This window comes from Hippocampus zosterae, chromosome 1 (genome assembly GCF_025434085.1).
Source record: "Hippocampus zosterae strain Florida chromosome 1, ASM2543408v3, whole genome shotgun sequence".
Classification (NCBI taxonomy): Eukaryota; Metazoa; Chordata; class Actinopteri; order Syngnathiformes; family Syngnathidae; genus Hippocampus; species Hippocampus zosterae.
In genome coordinates this window covers 323,885-343,075 of record NC_067451.1, presented here as the reverse complement: position 1 = coordinate 343,075, position 19,191 = coordinate 323,885, and the positions used below count along the sequence as shown (strand labels likewise).

The following is a 19,191-nucleotide window of genomic DNA, read 5'->3' as shown; positions in this document are numbered from 1 at the left end:
CAGTTTGGCCTTGGCGGGAAGCGGTCGACTCGCCGACCGCCCATCCGTCACGCGGCCCCCGCCCGTTTACGAAGCTGAAAGGCAACTTTGCCGAGATGCGAACGCAGCTGGGACAAGATGCGTTCTTTGGTTCGGTCCGGCTGCTCCTAGTCAACGGAGCACAAAAATAAGTCCAGAGGCAACCTCATGCTAGCGTTCCAGTCTTTGCACAGGTGGAAGGTAAGGGTCAGTGTACTGTTATCGCAGGTCAACAGCAAGCCAAACTCATGTATTCATGAGCCAGGAAACTGAGCGTCTTGCTCTTTTATTGCGGTCTTCTTGACGGCGTACAACTGTGACATCAGCTCAGTGAATTGTAGAGTCAAACTGAAATGAACAGATTTAAAACATGTGTGACGGGGGTCACAACTATGATGGTCTCGAGCTCCACGTCGCTACCGCTTCAAGAATACCAGACACTAGGATGTGCCTTTTCCCTTTTTTATTGTCTTGCAACACAGTATGGCAAGATAGGTGAAGTCACGGGGCTTTTCAGTCTAGAAAATAACCTGTGACTTCCCTGGTAGCTCTGCCTAAACTAAACATCATCCACAAGAAGCTAAATGGACAAGAAATCAAAATATACAACATAGGCGATCGTATATTATCTATTTACAAAGAAAAGGGAAAAAAACTCACTTTCACTGGTATCTACGTGATGCCGCTGAACGCATCACGCGCAGCAGAACGGCTGCACAATGCACAGTAATGGCGGCCGCGACGAACCGCGCGGGAACACGCCAGCCACACTAATAGTCAAATGAAAAACAACACGAAAAACTATATACAGTACAATCAAAAGGAAAGAAGCAGTACCTGCAACACAGTATGGCAAGACAGGTGAAGTCACGGGGCTTTTCAGTCTAGAAAATAACTGCGCCAAAAAAAAAGACACCTGTTAACTCAATGGATAAAAACTTTCATTCGACAAAACTGAAATGAAATGACGACACAAAAAGCAATGTGGACTCGGAACAAATCCGGGAACTAATTAAATACACAGCGCCGTAGAAAAAGGGAAAACAAAGTGAAATATTGTAATTAAACTAGAATGAATCCGGACCGTCAATGAAACCTAACTTACCCTGTGACTTCCCTGGTAGCTCTGCCTGAACTACGGCGGGAAGCTGGTGCCATACCGTGGGCTGTTGCGTCACTTCCGTCATCATTTAATAAACGCAATATATCACTCCGTTACACATGCATTAATATTGTGCACACAAATCGTCGGGTGTTTAACAAATGACATAAATGCAGCTCAAAATGTGACAAACCACGATAGACAATGCGTTTTCGCAGCACCTTCGCATGCTAATTAGCTTGTTAGCAGCGATTTAGCATCGTGGCTAAGTCGTTAGCAGTACTCTGAGCTAGCGAGTTTCCAATGACGACAATTGAGGGGAAAACGATCTCCAAAATACATTTCTAAATAATTCTAAACACGAGCAGACTTACAGCCATTGCTTTCGAAGGTGAAACGAAAGGAATATAACTCAGGAGGACCAGTAGCAACCGCCACGGTCAGGCTTTGTGTAATGACTCGTTTGATGAAATAATGGCGTCTGCTACCCACAATGCACCGCGATAACTAAATGAATTACTATGAAAGAAATGGCCCGAAACTTTTACTGTGGGCAGAACAGTCAGCATTTTTCTGTCCTCTGATGAGGCCGAGCTCAATGGTCTTGGATGAGGGAGGAGGACCGAGAAGAAACATCCATTTTCTGGGCGGACGATTCCAGAACAATTGGATATTTGTGAGGAAAAGTTGCTGGCTGACGTGTTTTAAATCTGGAAAGGGATTTGGTCGGCGCAAACAAGCGAGCGAGAGGGAATGAAGGCCCCGGCTCCCAAATGTTCCATCGGCCACTGGACATGATGATGAATAAATCATCTCACATAAAAACATCAACTAACAATGGTCTGTTTTCATCAGCGGCGACGCCAAAGTTGTCCTCCCATCTGAGTTTAGCATGTTGTGGCCACTAAATGGCATGTTTGGTGGCCCAAAACGAGTCACAGCACCAAGTTGTGGCCACAAAGGGGGCGTGGCGTGCATGACGTGCTCCTTTGCGGCCGCAATGGAGCTCAGAACAGAGCACCAGCTCGACCGCCGGGTGCCCAGCCTCGGCCGATTTGCGGTGACCAAATCGACGCCGCGTCTCCATCGGACGGGGCGGAAATGTGCCCCTTTCCAACATTGGCTTGCAAGTTGAAATCAACAGAAGCCGCTCGTCAATGAAAGAAGACGCGGTAACCGGAAGGTCGTGGTCCCAAATGGAGTGGGCGGCAGCCACTTCCCAAGATGACGGACGGACGCTCTCCGGACAAGAGAAGTTCCTCCCTTCGCCCGCAGCGACGCGGAGAAGAAGGAGGCCGTTGTCCGAAACCAAACGAGGCGAGACGAGAAGCCCGTCCAATCATTTGAGCAGCCGAGGGATCGAGTGGAAGTGGCCAAAATGCGAGCTCGTAGCACAGCCGCCGGATGAAAGCAGCGATCACTCGGATCGACTTCTGCTCACTCGGTCGCATTTACTGTACAAGTTAGCCGGGATGCTAACGCCGCATGTCGGACCATAACTTCCATTTTATATTCTCTACATTATAGGGCGTATTTGGTATTGCCGCATTTCTTACTAATGTTATTTTAGCCTGTATTTGTTGTACGGTTGAATAACGCAGTTTGAAATGAATAGAGGGGAAAAAATCCATGTTCGTGACTCGACCGCCATCTTTGCTGTCGGTAACAGTGCTTTCAAACAGGCAGTGACAAAAACGGTTGCCCGTCCGCATACGGCATCTTCTTATCTCAACTGGTTCGGGGCCAAGGCCATAAATGGTCACGGGAAGCGCCGGATCTGAGGGCAACCTCAGAACCGGGTTCCACTTCCGCCCGCTAGATGGAAATCTTGCCACGCGCGTCACCCGACTGGGATGTCGTGGCATGAATGCAACGTGTGTGTGTGTGTGTGTGTGTGAGTTTGAGAGAGAAAGACCTTCTTGGACAAGCGGGGGGGACCAAAACAGCTTGCAATCAGCACGGTGGGGTGCCTCGTCCGCTCTTGGAGCGCCAGTGCTCTGACAAGTACATTAGGACACTTGTTCCTCCAAACGCAGCTTGTGACAGCCGAGTGGCTCCTCCTGTTGCAACATTCCAAATCAGCCGAGCGCAATCATCGCACACCGCCTTCAAATCCGGGAGAAAAGGATCTTCTTCACTCATGTTGATGTCTATTTTTAACGTCAATCACTCTCGGGGCGCCCTCTGGTAGGAATTCTGGACTCGAAGACAAAGAGCGAAGAGGTGGGGGGGGCAATGGCTTGACTGCAACGCCGGGCGCAAAGGGGACAGAGCCAATGCCGGGTTATTCTCAGCGAGCGCACTGGGTTCAGGTTTTGACCCAACGAGGTGTAAACTACCCACCCCCCCTCCCCAGTGATGGCCCACCCACCGGGTTATCCATAGAGCTGCGCTTGAATATAACACACTCCCAAAAAAAAAACAACAATTTTGAGTCAAAATGGAGCAATTGCAACTTTAGTCAATTTGTCTCCACTTTTATTTTATTTTTTAAAAACTGTGCTGGGCTATTTATAGCCAGCCGACTGGGTTGAGGATTTGACCCAACAAGGGATAAAAACTACCAATAGCGATGAGTTAAAGCTTCCAAGAAACGGGTTCCCAAGCAAGCAGTCCAGCTGTGGTTGAAAATACCCCCCCCCCTGCCCCCCTAAAAAGCATTGGGTCCAAAATAACCCAATCATGTCTCCAAAAGGGACTGATTGCGCCGTTTGTCAGTTATTAGTGGTACGTTTATGTAGAAAACAATGCCATTTGGGGGAGGGGGGGGGGGGTCCAATTGACGCCAACCCAACCCGCGACCTCCAAATAGAGTCCAAGTAAGCCGATCCAGGAAAAATGCCAGTGAGTGGCTCAGGGAAGAAAACAAGGCGGCGTTTCGACGTGCGGCCTTCGCGCTTGGTCTCGGCCTCGTCAGCTCACTCGTCGAGCACTCTGGAAAAGAAAGACGAGGCAAACGCCGGCCACCATCCGAACGCGCACCTCGTTTGGAGTTGAGAGTCACGCAACAAGGCTGCCATGATTGACTCTCATTTGGAGCCTTTTAAGGTTTTTTGGCCAAAGTGCAGATGCGGAGATGCGGGCTGCATTTTCATCTCTCCCAACGCTACGGCAGAAGATAATGCGCCGGCAGATTCTTTTAAAAGTCTGCCAGCTCTCATTTGAATAATGGGCAGCCCCCCCCCCCCGCCCCCACACACGTTTGGTCCTTCCGCCACTTGACCCGGCAGGGACAGAAATGCCATTTTGCTTCGACACCTTCATAAATATTTGAGTGGCTTTTCTCTTTTATGTGTTTTTTTGGGGGGGGCTTCCTAATTAGCATGATGGCTGGGGCCTTTGCTAATGCGGAATTTAAGTGTTGCCGAAGGGAAGAAAAACCTTTCATGTGGAAGAAATTATCCGTTGTGCAGCTCGAGAAAAACACGGTCACTATTTTGTTTTCACCCCCCCCCCCCACATGCCACCATCATGATCAACATTTAAATGCGGCAGAATAGAAAGCCAAAGCGTTCATTAAAAAAAAAACATGGCGTAACATCACGCATAGTTTGAACTCATGATGAAAAGTAAAAGCGTTGTCCGCGCATCCATTATGTGAACCGCTTTATCCGCACAAAGGTCGCGGACGTGCTCGTGACACATTCGAGGTGGAATTTAAGCGACAGGAGTACCCGGAGAAGACCCGCATTGGAAAGCTATTTCGTTCAAAGAAACATGATGTAGCGAAAACAAATGTTGAAAGACAAACTGTGAAAAAGGAAATGCAAGTGCATGGAGCCAAAAGTTCAACACAATGGAAATGTACTGAATATGATCTCCCCTCATTTTGTTTCTATTTATTAATTTTTTTCAAATATGTTAGACCAGTTGGGGGATGGGTGGATGATGTCCTTTATTTTTATTGAACACATTTATATATTTATGCATGATGTAATTGTATGTACATTTCATCTGTGCTGTGTGTTCCACATAGAACAGAGGTGGGTAAACTACGGCCCGTGGGCCGAATCCTGCCCGTTGGTCTTTTAAATCCGGCCCGCCGAAGGTTGGTCCGCAATTAAGGTCCGGTGTGAATGATTGCATTCATTTCAATTGGACTTGTAGTGACAGGGAATTTCACCGCCAGGTGGCGCATTGACTTGAATTTGCAGAAGGGGGGACCGAGGGGGGGTGATCTTTTCTACCTCTGCTGGTCTGATCACAACCCATCCGCAGAAATGCACAAGCTAAAATTGGTCATCAACAACGCTGTTGTCATTTAAAAAGGTATATTAATACAGTACTTTCATGCTTTTGTTCTGTTGATGTTTGATAAGGACTGTCAACAAATGCAGTGTTTGGGTTTTTTTTAATTTTGTAAAATTTTAAAAGTCAATGCGGCCCCCGAGCCAAAACGTTCGCCCACCCCTGACATAGAGCATATTTAACACTAAAAGCTGCCTTGACTTTTGACTTTCATTTGGTCCAAACATCTTGTCATTCTTTTGCGTGCCACTAGAGGGGGCGCGTGTCTCACTAATACGAAATGGGCTCCCGCCACACTTTTGGAGAAGCACAGGAAAGGTCAGCAGTGGTCCCCCGAAAGTGAAGCGGCAACGTTTCTATCGAACCGGACGGGCCACGCAGAGGCCACATTTTAGTCGCATTAGTTTGTCGAACCTGCTCGCGGCACTGACGCGAACGCACACAAACGCCTTTGGCGCGTGCCCACCGAGCGGCTGCCGTCCAAGCGAAAATAAGCCTCGAAGGCCGCAGGTGGCAAACTCAATTCTGGCCGGTGGAGCCCTCAGTGTCATTTCATCAAAACCGCACACGCACAACATAAGAGGTTAAGCGACAAAGGAGCACCATGATTGAGCAAAATCACCCCCCACCCTCTCGCCTCCAAAAAAAGAGAGATTAAATATCAAATAATTCTCATTCACATACATTGCAGCCAAGATAAATGCCCCCAGGCAGTTAATCGGCTGTTAGGAATTTCACGCAACATGAGAATCGGTCGGAAATGTAGGTCACGGCTTTGATTTAAAAAAAAATGGCGGTTTCCAGTGGAAAAAAAAGAGCATTGGCGAGGACTAAAAAGACTCACGTGTTGAAAAGGGTCTTGATTTTTGTTTTTTTTTTCTTTTCGGGGTTACACAGTCAGCCAGAGTGGTGACGTCAGGCCAAATCATCAGATAGCTTTTCCGAACGGCGTCAGCTTCACGCTCCAGCGTTCATTGGCCTCGGCCGTTCCTGGAAAGGCGCAGGATGACGAATCCCCCCCCCCTCCGGACGTCAGCCTTTCCGGTTGAGTGCGTCCAGTGGGCCGCAGCCAGGTCCTGGAATGTAGCTAATGAGACGGCCGCGGGAGTCCCGGCACGCCATTGGTGGAGGGGCTGGCGGCGCCCGAGACGATTGGCTGACGGAGCTGCCCGTCAAGCCGGCGGCTTTCGTCGGCCTGCGGAGGGACTATTTTACCGCGGAGATGTTTGACGAGGCCAAAAAAGACGCAAGTCCGGCAGAACCGCGCTGAGGTACAAAGGCATCAGCCCGCCATCAAACTCGATGATTTGTTCAAGACGAAAGTTGATCGGTTTGAACGTGAAATAGCTCGCCTTTGTCCCGAATTTGACGAATAGCGCCGTTTGGGTGTTTGTCATTTTAGCGACGCGATTGGAATCGGCTTTGAACGGCGAAATGAAGCTCCTCCCCTCCACTCGGCATAGTTCTTTGCCGAGCGATTCCTCAGTCTGGAATTATCGGCCTAGCCCGCCGCGAGGGAGGTTCTCTTCTCCGCCGCTTTGATCTCTTACTTGGCTGGGGAATAAATAATAAAGAACAAGTTCTACGGCCGTTACTTATTCAGTGAGATATCTAAGAGGACAATGAGAGCAACACGCTGCTGACATGAATAAAACAGCATTTGTTAGCATGCGCCGCGGCGGCGGCTTCTCATCCGGAAGGGCCCGCGCATATTTCCAGCGTGACCGCTTTGACGCCGAAGCGTCAAAGCACTCCTTTGCAATTTGCCAGATTGTCGCGAAAACCTCAGCGATGAGAAGGAAGCGCGAAAAAGGACCCCCCCCCCCCCCCCCGCCGTGGCGTCAAAGGCTTGTGACAAGCGACGGAAGGTCGTGAGCCTGAGCGACTTTGAGCATTTCCATCTCCGCGGCACCGCGACGGGAGGGGGCCCGGGGTTCAGCCGGAGGTCAGGTTGCACCGTGAGCGTTCCGCGTCCTCTGATGGGCTCATGGTGGCAGATGCCCCGAGGGGGGCCGAGGTGGAGCGGGCCCGGATCGACTGGGACAACCCGGTTGACGCGCATCCTCGCGTGAGGCCGACAACACGCAAAGATCTCCGGTCGGTCCGAATGCTCGCGAGTTTGAGCGAAAAAAGGATCTCCCGCTTGGGCTCCGTTACCTTCATGAAAGTTGGATGGGCGGGGGTGACGAAACATTGAACGCCGCCTAGCTCGGCGTCGTCAATACCGTGCGCTAATTCATCATGTCCGACACCGGCCCGTGCCCGCGCCACTTCGGGCGGCCTCTGCGACGATGGCGCTCGCTCGCACTCGTGTCCTCGTCTCATCGCGAGGGCGACATCATGAAAAATGTAGCCGCGCGACGCTCGCCGAGCCGTATCCCTTACGGGGTTAAGAGTTCAACGCCGGAGCTCCCCGGCATCTGCCCGTGTTGTCGCAAGCTTTCCGAGCCTCCCTTTCCCAATCCACCGGCACGCGGCGACCAATTAGCGCGGGGGCCGGACAAACTACGGCGCGGTGACGTCGACCGCGCTTTTCCGACCCGCTCAGAGTGGATCCGCCATGGATTTGAAACGCCGGGCCCAAAGAAGAGTGTCCGCGTTGTTTTTCATACGCCGGCTGACTTGGCCTCCGTTTGTGACGTCGTCTGCGGGACTTTTTATGTGTGCGCACTTTGACAAGGGTTCAATTAAGGGTCAAATTCACACAACGTCGCCTGCTGATGTCTTTGGATGCGAGGAGGAAAAAAAAACGAACAAACTTGAAAGGTCACGGTCAGCTTGCGGTATTGAGCTGTGTGTCGCTGGATGACTCACAGATGATTGGGGCTCCACTCGAATGAGCTACTTGCTCTACTTTGACAGTCACATACACCAAGGAAATTTAGCCACACACACACACACGCGCTGCCGAGAGTGTTTTTGGCGCCATCGTTGCTGGAAAGTCCCGGTGCGCTTGCGTCTTGTGCCTGTAGGGGGCAGCATTTTTCACAGCCCCGCTCTGTTTAGCGGAGAGATCGGCGCTGTTGGAACGGTCTGCGGCCGGATGGATGTAAAAGGCTTGAGGAGACGACGATGAGAAGAAAGGAGCGTTGGCGCGGATTTGGAACCGGGAGTCGCAGCTTGGAGTTTGAAGCGGATTTTGTGGGATGGGAGAGGTGAAGTCATCTCTTCGTCAACAGACGCTCCAGCTTGGTGTTTGCTTTCAAAACTTAGCTTGTAGCAGACGTCTCTGACCCGCTGGTGAAAGGACACTTTGATCTTCTCCACTTTCATCGAAAACCGCTTCAGACAACAAAGTGGATGCAGAAAAGTGGCGAAGATTGCGCAACTGTGTCCTATGTGTTGTGTTATTTGGACTTGAAAATGGCGCCGCGAGAGTGGCTGCCTTTCCAGCAGCTCCTAGATTTTGTTCTTCTGCTTCTTCCTTTCATAACTTTGCTGCTCCGAATCGCGAATTTCTCCATGGCGAGACTAATCAAGGTTTTCTTATTTTATCCGTATTTCAAAAACTATTGCATTCGCCATATTGTATTTGGAGAGAAGTAGGATCCAAAAGAGGAAGCGCGCCGCAGATCAAGATGACGAAAACGGGCCTGATGGGGAGTCTTTTCTGGGTGAAATCGAAGGACTGCGGGACCCGGAGGCCGCGGGGGCAGCCGGGTCCCCGCGCGCGGTGCATTCACAGTTCAGCGGCATCTCGACCTAAATGCGATGTGACGGCAGAACCTTTCCTGATGCGAGCGAGCGAGGCGGCGTAGTAGTATCAGGGAGGGCTGACCGAGCTGTGAACCGCCTGGCCGACGCCGAGCAAATTACCGACGGCGGAAATAGCTCGGCCGATTCCGAGGGGGAGGGGGGGGGTGGGGATCACACCGCCTCGATGTGATCCGCGAGGGGCCTTTCGGCGAGCGCTAGCGTCGTCCCGCGTCACTTTGACCGAATGAGCGATGGCGCTCTCCGGCCCAAGCGGACATCCGAGTGAGGTCGGCATTTTTCTGCTCCCGTCGGTTGGGCGGAGCCAAAGCAGGCCTTACATAAGTCGCAATCGTTTTCAGTGACGTCATGGCGAGCGGCGCCATCTGCATACGGCTAATGAGACGATGGGCCCAGCGCTGACCCCGCTGTCCAGCCGACTCTGTGACCTGGATAGAAAAACAAGGCGAGTTTGGGGGGGGGGGGGGGGGCGCAGCCTGCCGTTCCTCTGGCGTGAGGTGTCCGAGGGCCGCCCGCTTGCTTTCTGCTCCCGCACACGAAAAACATTGAGTGGAAGTCGCGCGACGACGAATGACATCGGGGACAGAAGGTGCGAAGCCGACCGCGACCTCCTCCTCCTTGCCGACACGTGATTGACCTTGACGCAGCCATCATGTGATTTGCTCTCGTGGCCTCGCGCTCCACCCTGGTCCCTCGGGGGTGTGATGGGTAGGGGGGGGGGGGGGCAGGATGTCCGTCAAGTCCGGCGACCGCAGGGAGACCGCCTCTTGCTTTTCACAGTTATGCGACGCGCAAAGGTTTGCGCTAGTGGACTTTCAGGGAACATGAGGCTGCCCCCCCCAACCTCCAAAAAAAAAAAAGTTTTATACAGTACAAAAACATACACACACGTTAACATGTGAAGCGCCGGCGGGGGAGTCCCGTTCTCATTGGACCGGGGAATGCCATTTGTGGGTCAGGTACCGAAGCACCGATCCGTCGGACATCAGCGATCAAAGTGAAGAGGTCAAATAGAGTCTTCCCCCCCCCCCCCGCCTCAGACAAATGCTGGGTTGGTTTGCGCATCGGCTCAGTGGCTAGCTGCGGGCGCGTGGGCTTACTTTGACACCAACTTGGGGTCGCCATTTGGGCCCAGGACATTGCATTTGGACCATTGACCGGGATCTGGGATCGAATCCCACTGAACCTCAGCTCCACCCATAACCCGGGAACCCAATTTCCCGGTCCCTTCATCTCATCAGAACGGGTTGTTTTTGAGTCGCCTATGACTCCAAGCTGCCGAACGTGCTGAAGAGGGATGGAGGGAGGCGTGCGTAGCGTCGTCGGAGCGAGCGGCAAGGCATTTAGCGCACTTACACGGCACATTTGGAGGCCCCCGAGGCCACGCGATCCCGGGCAAGAAACGACATTAAATATGAAAAGACGTCCGTCGTCCTCTCCGCTCCTCTCTTCATTTCATGACTTCCGGCTTGGGAGTTCATCCAACTCGTCGGCAGAGGGCGGCAGAGTCGTCAGAAAATCTCCCACAAATGCTGCTGCGCAGCTTGTCAACGGCCGATCCAGCGTCGGCGCTTGTGCCAACGTTTTTGTTTTACTTTGTCTCACTCTAGTGAAAACTGACTGGCTCCAGATTTGTTCAAAATAGCTCGGGAGAGGATTTCAGCAACAAAAAAAAATGTGAACAGGGGCAGCAGGGCCACAAGCAACATTTCAGGCATTGCAATTTTTTCCCCCTTGAACTTTGACCTGTTGCTTACGCAAGTGGACCATGGGGGCGGGGGTCATTCTGGCAACTCACACACCAGGTGACGCAAAGTGCGCTGTAAAAGAGAAGAAACGAAACAACGAAACAAAAAATGATTTTACTCCAATTGCCATTTGCGAGCAGCTTCTCTCACCACTTTCCCCTCGACATCCTTGCGATGCTCAAATCAGGGGGGGGGGGAAACGCGGCGGTCGAAGACGGTCCGGCCGAGGGGAGGGCGGGCGCTTCCGCGGACCGTCCGGGTGGCCGCTGCCTTTGGAATGGCGGCCATTTTGAATACGTGCCGAATCCGCCCGACGACTCCCTGGCGTTTGACAAATATTCATCCGCCAACGTTTGAGTGGCGTCTGGCAAAAATCCCACTTGAAGGAGACGCTCCGATGCGGCGGGTCGTGCGTGCGTGGGGGGGGGGGGCCGCCGACCATGTCTGGATCATAAACTGGCGCGGCGGGAGGTGTCGCACACGTCGCCGCTCCCTCCTCTTTCCCCTCAAACCACAGTTACATTAGAATTCCCACAGTCGTGCCTACCCTTGCGACCCCCCCTCAAACCCCCCCAGAGTCTGGTGCCTCAGTACATTTTCTGCCTGGTGGGCAGCACAGCCTCCTTGAGGAAGGAGAAGACCAGGAGGATGCCCGAGCGCTTCCCCCGCTTGCCCTTGGTGAAGTAATTGGACACCACGTCATCTAAAACAAACAAACAAACAAACAACGCAAGTCAACACGACGCTTCCGCGTTCCCGAGACCCGACGAGACCAGCGCCAAATCGCTCACCTCCTTGCTGCACGGTGGACGGCAGCACATTTTCGCCCGCCGACAGCGACACGAAAAAGGCGAAGGGGATCACCCACAGGCAGATGGTGAAATACGCCAGCACCTGAACAAGCGAATGGCACACAAAAACAGGTTTCAAAGACAATCCAACGACGAAATGACGCAACCGCGGTTAAAACGACAGGAATACACTTGAGTAGAAGTTACCTCTGAGAACGGATAATACTCCTGCGCAAAGAACTGGAAGGCCAGGTAGTGGTTGACCACCACCAACACTGCGGAGCGAAAGGGAGAAGGGCTAAGACGCGCGCAGCAGCAGCAGCAGGCGGCGGCGGCGGCGGCCGACGAGTCGAGGCCCCCGGCACGAGGCGTACCGCAGGACAGGATGAAGTTGGGCGAGCTCAGAAGGATGTACGGGAACGTCCGCAGGAGGCCAAAGTAGACCAAGTTGCTGAAGAGGCCCACCGCCATCATCAAGGTGGGGAAGCCTTCAAAGACGTACAGACCGGCCAGCGCCCCCGTCGAGAACTGCGCAAAGCCACCGCGAGACGTGAGACGCCCGCCCGCCCGCCCGCCGTCGAGCGCGCGCCTCTTCATCTTACCAGGATCATGTACTTTATGATTCGACTGGTGGCCACCGTGTACTCTTCTATCAGTTCCGCCAAGTAGTATAGGCCGGCAGCTGGAACAAAGGGGGGGGGGGGGATTTTTTTAAGGTACTGTCATGCCTTCACATATGGAAAAGAAGAGCCATGCCACTAAAAGATTGAAAGTGATTTCAATTATTTCTTTTGATCAGTTCAAAGCATACATGATCAATCTAACCGCATTGGATTCAATTGTTCATGCAAATGTTTTTTTTTCTTTTTTTGTGTGTTTTTTTTTACAAATAAATACCAGGTTAGAGCAAGAACTTTCTACTACTTGTGGGATTCCCCGCTTTTTTTTTTGTAGTACCGATTTGAAATCACAGTCAATATTCCCATCCCCGGAATTCTACGGAAAGGAATATCCTTCACCCGGAATAAAAACCAATGTATTAACATTTTGACGACGATATTAAATGTTACCGGAAGTTGCGTAAGCGCAAATTCCACTACCCGTAACCCCGATGGAGGTGTAATGCCGCGGGAGCTGAAATACACGCAACGCCCACCCGATGCGACGGAAAAGACAAGTTTTCACTTTACGTTTTTCCATCATCAGATTCGAAACAAAGACTTTCTATTGGCGTGCGTTTTACTGCAATTGCGAACGATTTTAACTTTATTCACTTACGTCGTGTAGTACGAGTCCGTACTAGAGAATTTTGACTGTATCTGAAGCTAGTCCTGAAACTTTTATGACGCGTCTCACACTTGTAGAGTCAAAAATACTGGAGGACCAAATCTTGCTAACCAGTCAAAACGTTCTAGCGGCAATACCGACCTTTATTGTTGTAAATGTTAAGGGACCCGATTCAAAGTTATTTCACTTGTCCTGTAACGGAAAATTGCTTGTCCCCGTTGTCTATGGTCTAATATCGGAATCACCCTCGAAATATCCCATCTGCCTCCAGCGTCCTCATTTCCGAGACTAATTTGACCCCATTCCAACTCCAAACATTTCAGCAACCCGAAGGACCCGAAGGACCTTTGGTCGCGTCCGCTTTTGCATCGGAGTGGTGATTCGCTTGACAACGTGCTGCTCATGTCGGAAACTCAACGAGTCAAATCGGTCAAGTCGGCAGCCGACAACCCGGAGGCGCTCACGGCTCAACTCCGTTTTTCTTTCCCACTTTGCTTCGGCGGCTAACATTCGCGGCTTCTTCGCTAAGCACGTACCGATGGCGAGAGTGACGAAGGACACTTGGAGCAACAGCGACAGCCAGCTCAGCAAATAAATAAACCACATCGCTCCGCATGAGAAAGGGCGCGTTAAGTGAAAATAAATACATCAAAGAGGAAGGATACGAAAAGCCTGCTAGCTGCTAACTTGGCAATGCCAACAGGCACCGCAGTTCCGGTCCGAGTCTCTCTCTCTCGCGGAGCCTTTTCTTTTTCCTGCAGCGCCACCTGTCGCTGGAGGACAACAGCGTTCTTCCGTGTTCTGTGCGGTACAATCCAATGACGCTTATTCACGAACGTCCGCTAAACGTTGTGTGAGCTTTTGTTAAATTGTTCATTATTAAAATCGTATGTTTGAACATTAAAGTCTTGTCTCTGATATTAAAGTTAGCTAAATTATATTTTCTTTAATAATTTCTTAACCGTGGTTATGTGGAGAGCGTCTGACTGGCTAAAGGAAACAGGAAGTGTTTTAGTCGCATGAAAAAGGAGTTGTGGTGCGGACGTCTTTTTTTTCCCTTTTAATAGAGCTGCATTCAAAGGATTCCATCTCTCCTTTTGTCAATTTTTAAAGTAGAGCTATCCACTAAAAACAACGAACCCCTCAATTTTCAGTTGTTACACACGCGTTGTACGGGACTTTTTCAATTTGTATGAATTGTTCAAATGTGACATAATGTGACTTAAATTCCAATGTCAAATTTAATCTATCAACCTCTCTCTCTCTCTTAAAAAACGGTCAAATTATTCTTCCATGAATTAAGGCTGAGCAATTATATTGTGGTCAAGGTCGGTCGCTTTTAAAACAAACAAACAAAATGGTCCAGGAGTTATGAGGTCAAAATGATCACATTAAAAAACGGAATACTATTTATTGGTTTGTTTTGGCATATCTTTGTGTTCATCCATTGTACCAGTCCACCCATTCTCCGAACCGCTTTAGCCTCACTCCCGGAGCCTCTCCCGGGTGTTTTTGGACAGGAGGCGGGTACGCCCGGAACCGGTTGCGAGCCAATCGTAGGGCACACATTAAAACAAACAAGCGCTCACACTCACAATCACATACAAGGACAATTTAGACTGATCACTAAACCTACCGTGCATGTTTTTGGAATGTGTGAGGGAACCCGGAGAAAACCCACGCAAACTCCACGTCGGGAAGGCCGGGGCCTGGAATCCAAGCCGTGACCTCTGCACTGCGAGGCTGATGTGCTCGCCCGCTAAACTGTTGAATATTTGTGTGTGTGTTTTTTAACGTATTTTTAAGATAAGATAAGATCTCCTTTATTTGTCCCACAATGGGGAAATTTACAGCCTCCAGCAGCAGGAATGTGGGTAAAAAGAAGAAGAGAAAAAACTCTTTTTTACTCTTATTTATTATTTTGTCCTTGACATCACTCCACCGCTTCATTGGATAAGTACATTTTAGCCAACTAATTGGAGGAAAGAATAAGAGAATAAAATAAAATAACGGTTTAATAAATACAAAAATTGCGAGTCGCTTCGAGGAAGCCAAGGGCGCGCCTCATACGGTCAGAAAATCAATCGCATTCTCAAAGTTGTCTTTTATGATGTCGGAGAAGCGAACGCGGCTAGCAAAAGCTCTCCAGAATGAGCATTGACTTGCAACTGTCATTATAGCAACATGAATTTAGCATTCTAATCAAATGCAACTGTTGGGGGCTGCGGGGGGGGGGGCATTTGTGTTTTCAAACAGGACACGATGAATAAAATAATCTACTAAAAGAATGTAAGCGAAGCCGCCGTCCACGCCGGCACGCAGCCCAAGACGCGTCGCCGTCCTCCTCAGCGTCCGCGAATCAATTCTCGCGTTCCCCGTGACTTTTGCTTCCAAAAGCCGACACCTCGGTGGTGGAAAACACTAAAAAATAAATGCGCGAGAGTGGCGACGCGGGGCTTGCCGTCGATCGCGCGAAAGAAAGCGAGCCCGAAATGGAAAACGGCGTCAAGAGGTGCCGGAGGTGACGGCGGAGGCGAAGGTGCCACTGCGGCTTTTAGACAATGGCAGAGAGCGTTGATGGATCCGCGCGCTCAGGCGGCGGCGTGCGCCGGAGAGGTGCAAAAACCAATCCGTGCCAATCCTCCCCCCCGGGACCGAGCGCGTCAATCTCTTACCTCGGCCGAGAGCCTAAATGGGCTCGCTGCGCCGGTTCCGAGCTCCAAGAGGCCGCGACACCTCGGCAGAGACGCCCGCTGCCGCTGCCTCTTTTTTTTTTTTTTTCACGGCGCCCCCCCCCCCCCCACTCCCCAAGTCGCGCTTGAAAGCGGGAGACGAACATTAGCCATGCACGCGCCGCCGCCTTTGCTTGCTTCAGGCCTCGCACGCAACAAGTGCGTCTGAAATGCTTCACTCTCCGTCGCAATGGGAAATGGGACCTTCGCCGCCCCCCCCCTCTCCAGGGCAGAACACTTCATCCGCATCCAATCTGCCAAATATACACATTTTAAAGGCTTCGATTCTAGAAGGGGGGGTGGTTGTTGGTAATTTTGCGTCGGTGCGGTGTCCACAGGTGCCGTCCGCGTTTCAAGTGAAGAATTTTTACTGTCATAATAACATAATAACATAATAATAACATAATATATGTTATGATATTTTTTTGGGGGGGGGAATGCGGGAGGTGTTGAGTTGGCGGCGCAACCAGAATTAAAGCATTCGGCGGAGAATGCTTGAGCCACAAATCTGGTGCAGGTGTTGGGGCTGGACGGGGGGGTCCCAAGTCCGACCCATTGGTTAATTGTATTATTAATGATCATTTTGAGCATCATATTATTTCATGTTTAGAATACCGAAATTAGATTGCGTTGTTTAATAATTGCTAGGTTCTGATTGGCTGTTGACGTAAGAGAAGCAGGAAGTGATTTTAGTCACGAGGAGTGTCGTGTTCGCTGCAGACGTCTTTTTTTTATAAAACTGTATTTAAAGGATTCCATCTCTCCTTAAAGTAGAGCTAAACACTAAAAAGAACCAAGCCCTCAACTTGCGCTTGCCACGCACCGCTGCGGCGTGGCCGCCGGCCGCCATTCGTCGATTGAAGACGTCCCCGAGAGACCTTTCTTTTCACGTCGCGCCGGCCAAGCGGGACAAGAACGCCAAAAGGACAAAGAAAAGGTTTGCGTCGATGGCCGCCCGCACCTTTCCCCTTCCCAAACACGGCAAAACAGACCAACCGCGCAGCCATTCGAGGGTGTGGGTGGTGCATGTGTGTAATGGGGGGGCGCGTCTGCCACAAAGAGCTGAGGGGACGCGGTGGTGGGTCGGGGGCAGGTATCGGGACATCGCCGAGCACAAAGGCCACAATGGTGTCGGCGAAGGTGTCGGCCCAACAAGACGCGACGCGTCGGCCGCCCATTGTCGCCGCTGGCCGCTAATGACGCTCGCCCAGGAAGCGCCTTCATTAGGGCCGCCGCGCCCGCGACGGGGTCCGCTCCAAAACACACACACACAAGAAAAACACGACGTCCATCTTTGGAGGGGCTTCAAGCTGCTCGTCTTTTTCTTTTTTCCTTTTGGAACAACTTGAAAAGATCCAGCCGTTTGCGCCATTCACCTTGGCGCCACAAAAGCGCGCAAGAAAGTCGTTTGCCGAGGAGCTTCTCCTCGCTCGTTCAAGCAATTTGGAGTTCGCCCAACTTTTTATCTTGTCTTTTTTTGTCTTTTTCCTCCCTACGGCGCAGCCGTTAGCGTCGTTGCCGATAGCGTGGGGGTCCACCTGCCGGACTTGCGATCGAGCAACGTGGGACCGGGTTCCCATTCGGGGACGGCGTGGATGCGGACGCCAATGCTGGTCGGTCTGTGGAGGCGCCCACGACCGGTTCAGGGTGTGGTCGGCCCGCCACCCAAAGTCAGCTGCGAGTGGCCCCGTCCCGACCCTCCTCCGTTGGAAACGGACATGTCACCGCATCCACGCCATCTGCCGGGGCTCTTCGGGATTAGTGGCACTGCCAAGCGAAGGACATCAAAGGCGCAGCCCCCCCCCCCCCCCTCAGACTCTGTCTGTGTTTTTTGGGTTTGGTTTGAGCAGCAACCGGAGTGGAGGGCGCCCCCGCGTTCCTGTTCCCGGTGCACTATTTAAGGAGTGCCGAGATGCCGGGCCTCCGTTGCATGGATATTTTCCACAGCTCTCGCCCAAAGCCCCCGTTCGCCGTCTCACGACATCCTTCCCTCTGCGACGCCGAGAGGCGGCGCGTGCCTCTGCCGCACCCCGCGGGCGGCCCGAGGTCAGCCGGCGCCTGCGTCCGCCGGCGCGCCTTGTCGCACCTCGTCGTCCGGAGGTGCGAACGGATGACAAAGCGCCGGGCGGGCGGCGCGCCATCGCGCCCGCCGGGCCGAGGCGTCCCTCTCAACACGCGGCCCGAACGTGCCAATCAAAAGAACGCCGTCACGGTTTGAGTTTGCGGACATCCTACTTTCAACCGATGCAAACTTCGGCACAATAATAATGCCGTGCGGAACACGCCGCTCGCCGCCGCGGCTGCGCGATTGGATTATCGGGGCCTTAAACGGCTGACGGAAAAGGTCAAAGGGAGGCCGGCTGGCTCGGCGCCATGACAGACGTCGGTCGAGTCGTTGGGCAAGATGGCGGCGGACGGGATCCGCCTTCCCGGGAAATGATGTGGGAGGATGCCACAGAGAGAGAGCGCGAGAGAAACTTTTGGACGTGGGCGCCTCTCGCGGACACGGCCGGCCTGCCGGCGACTGCGCCGGAGTCGCCGTTCACACGCCGCTCGGGAATCATCATCATCGTCATCATCGCTGCTCTCGCGCCGGCCACGACCTCATGAAATACGTTGAGAGGTCGCTCTCCATCACCGATATGGATCCCCGACAGCTTTCCCCCGATGAGCCTTCAAACCGCATGAAGTTGATGCGCGTCCTTGAGGAAGAAATAGGCCACCGTATTCCCAAAGCTTTGAAAAGAAAGAAGTCCCCCCCCCCACAAAAAAATGCTCGCTGCCCCTTTCGGCCACCCCGAACCAATGCCAAAAAGGGGCGAGTGTGATGTGTTGTCACAGACCCACTTCCTTCTGTGCTTTTATTTTGGAGAGTCCACATCCGGGCAGCGTCTGTGTCTCGGTGGAACGAGCGTCCCTTTCTTGCAGCGCGGGTGTAACAGTCTAGTGCTGTCAGGGCGGGCTGGAGGGGGTGGGAGGGACCGGCCATCATAGCTTTTAGCTTAGTTAGCAAAATGAAAAAAAAATAGCTGGCGGCTCGGGAAGAGCAGGGTGAGCTTGACAATCCAAACAGCGAGAAAAGCAAATCCAAAAGCAGCAAAGTCCCCAAAGCAACAAGAATTCAAAGGAACAGCAAAACAAAACGTTGCCCCGATCAACACAAAGAAACGCAAGCTGCAAATCTTTGAAAGTGACAATTAGCCACATAACGAGCAACAGGTGCGCAGCCCGCCAGTGCCACCTGCCGGTCGCAAACGGATCCATTCGCCTTCCGCACCTCCTCTGCGAACGGGCGCCCGACGATTCGCGCGCGACCTTGCTCCTTTGTGCACACTCAATTGTTCTCGTTTGTCGGACTGAGGATCGGACATGTCGAAGCTCGTTGGCCGAATTTGAAGGTACGTCGCGTGGCAGGATGTGCAGATGATCAAAGGAGCCCATTTCCTCTGTTTCCGTTTCAAAAGAAAAGGAAAGCAAAGAAGCGAGTCTCATTCCGTTCTGCAGTCGGCTCTGTAGGTGTCACTCGAACTCTGCCGTCTGCCACCTGTTGC

General features: G+C 52.1%; 1 protein-coding gene across 1 annotated transcript; it reads right to left on the bottom strand.

Annotated features, from left to right (window-relative positions):
• Nucleotides 1-10,953: 10,953 nt before the first annotated feature.
• On the bottom strand, nt 10,954-13,657 carry tex261 (testis expressed 261). Its single transcript, XM_052085339.1, has 6 exons — nt 13,445-13,657; nt 12,224-12,303; nt 11,996-12,149; nt 11,829-11,896; nt 11,622-11,724; nt 10,954-11,533 (listed from the first exon to the last, which is right to left on the bottom strand). Exons 1-6 carry the CDS (start codon nt 13,512-13,514, stop codon nt 11,418-11,420), a joined length of 591 nt encoding a protein of 196 aa, XP_051941299.1. The 5' UTR covers nt 13,515-13,657; the 3' UTR covers nt 10,954-11,417.
• Nucleotides 13,658-19,191: the final 5,534 nt, after the last annotated feature.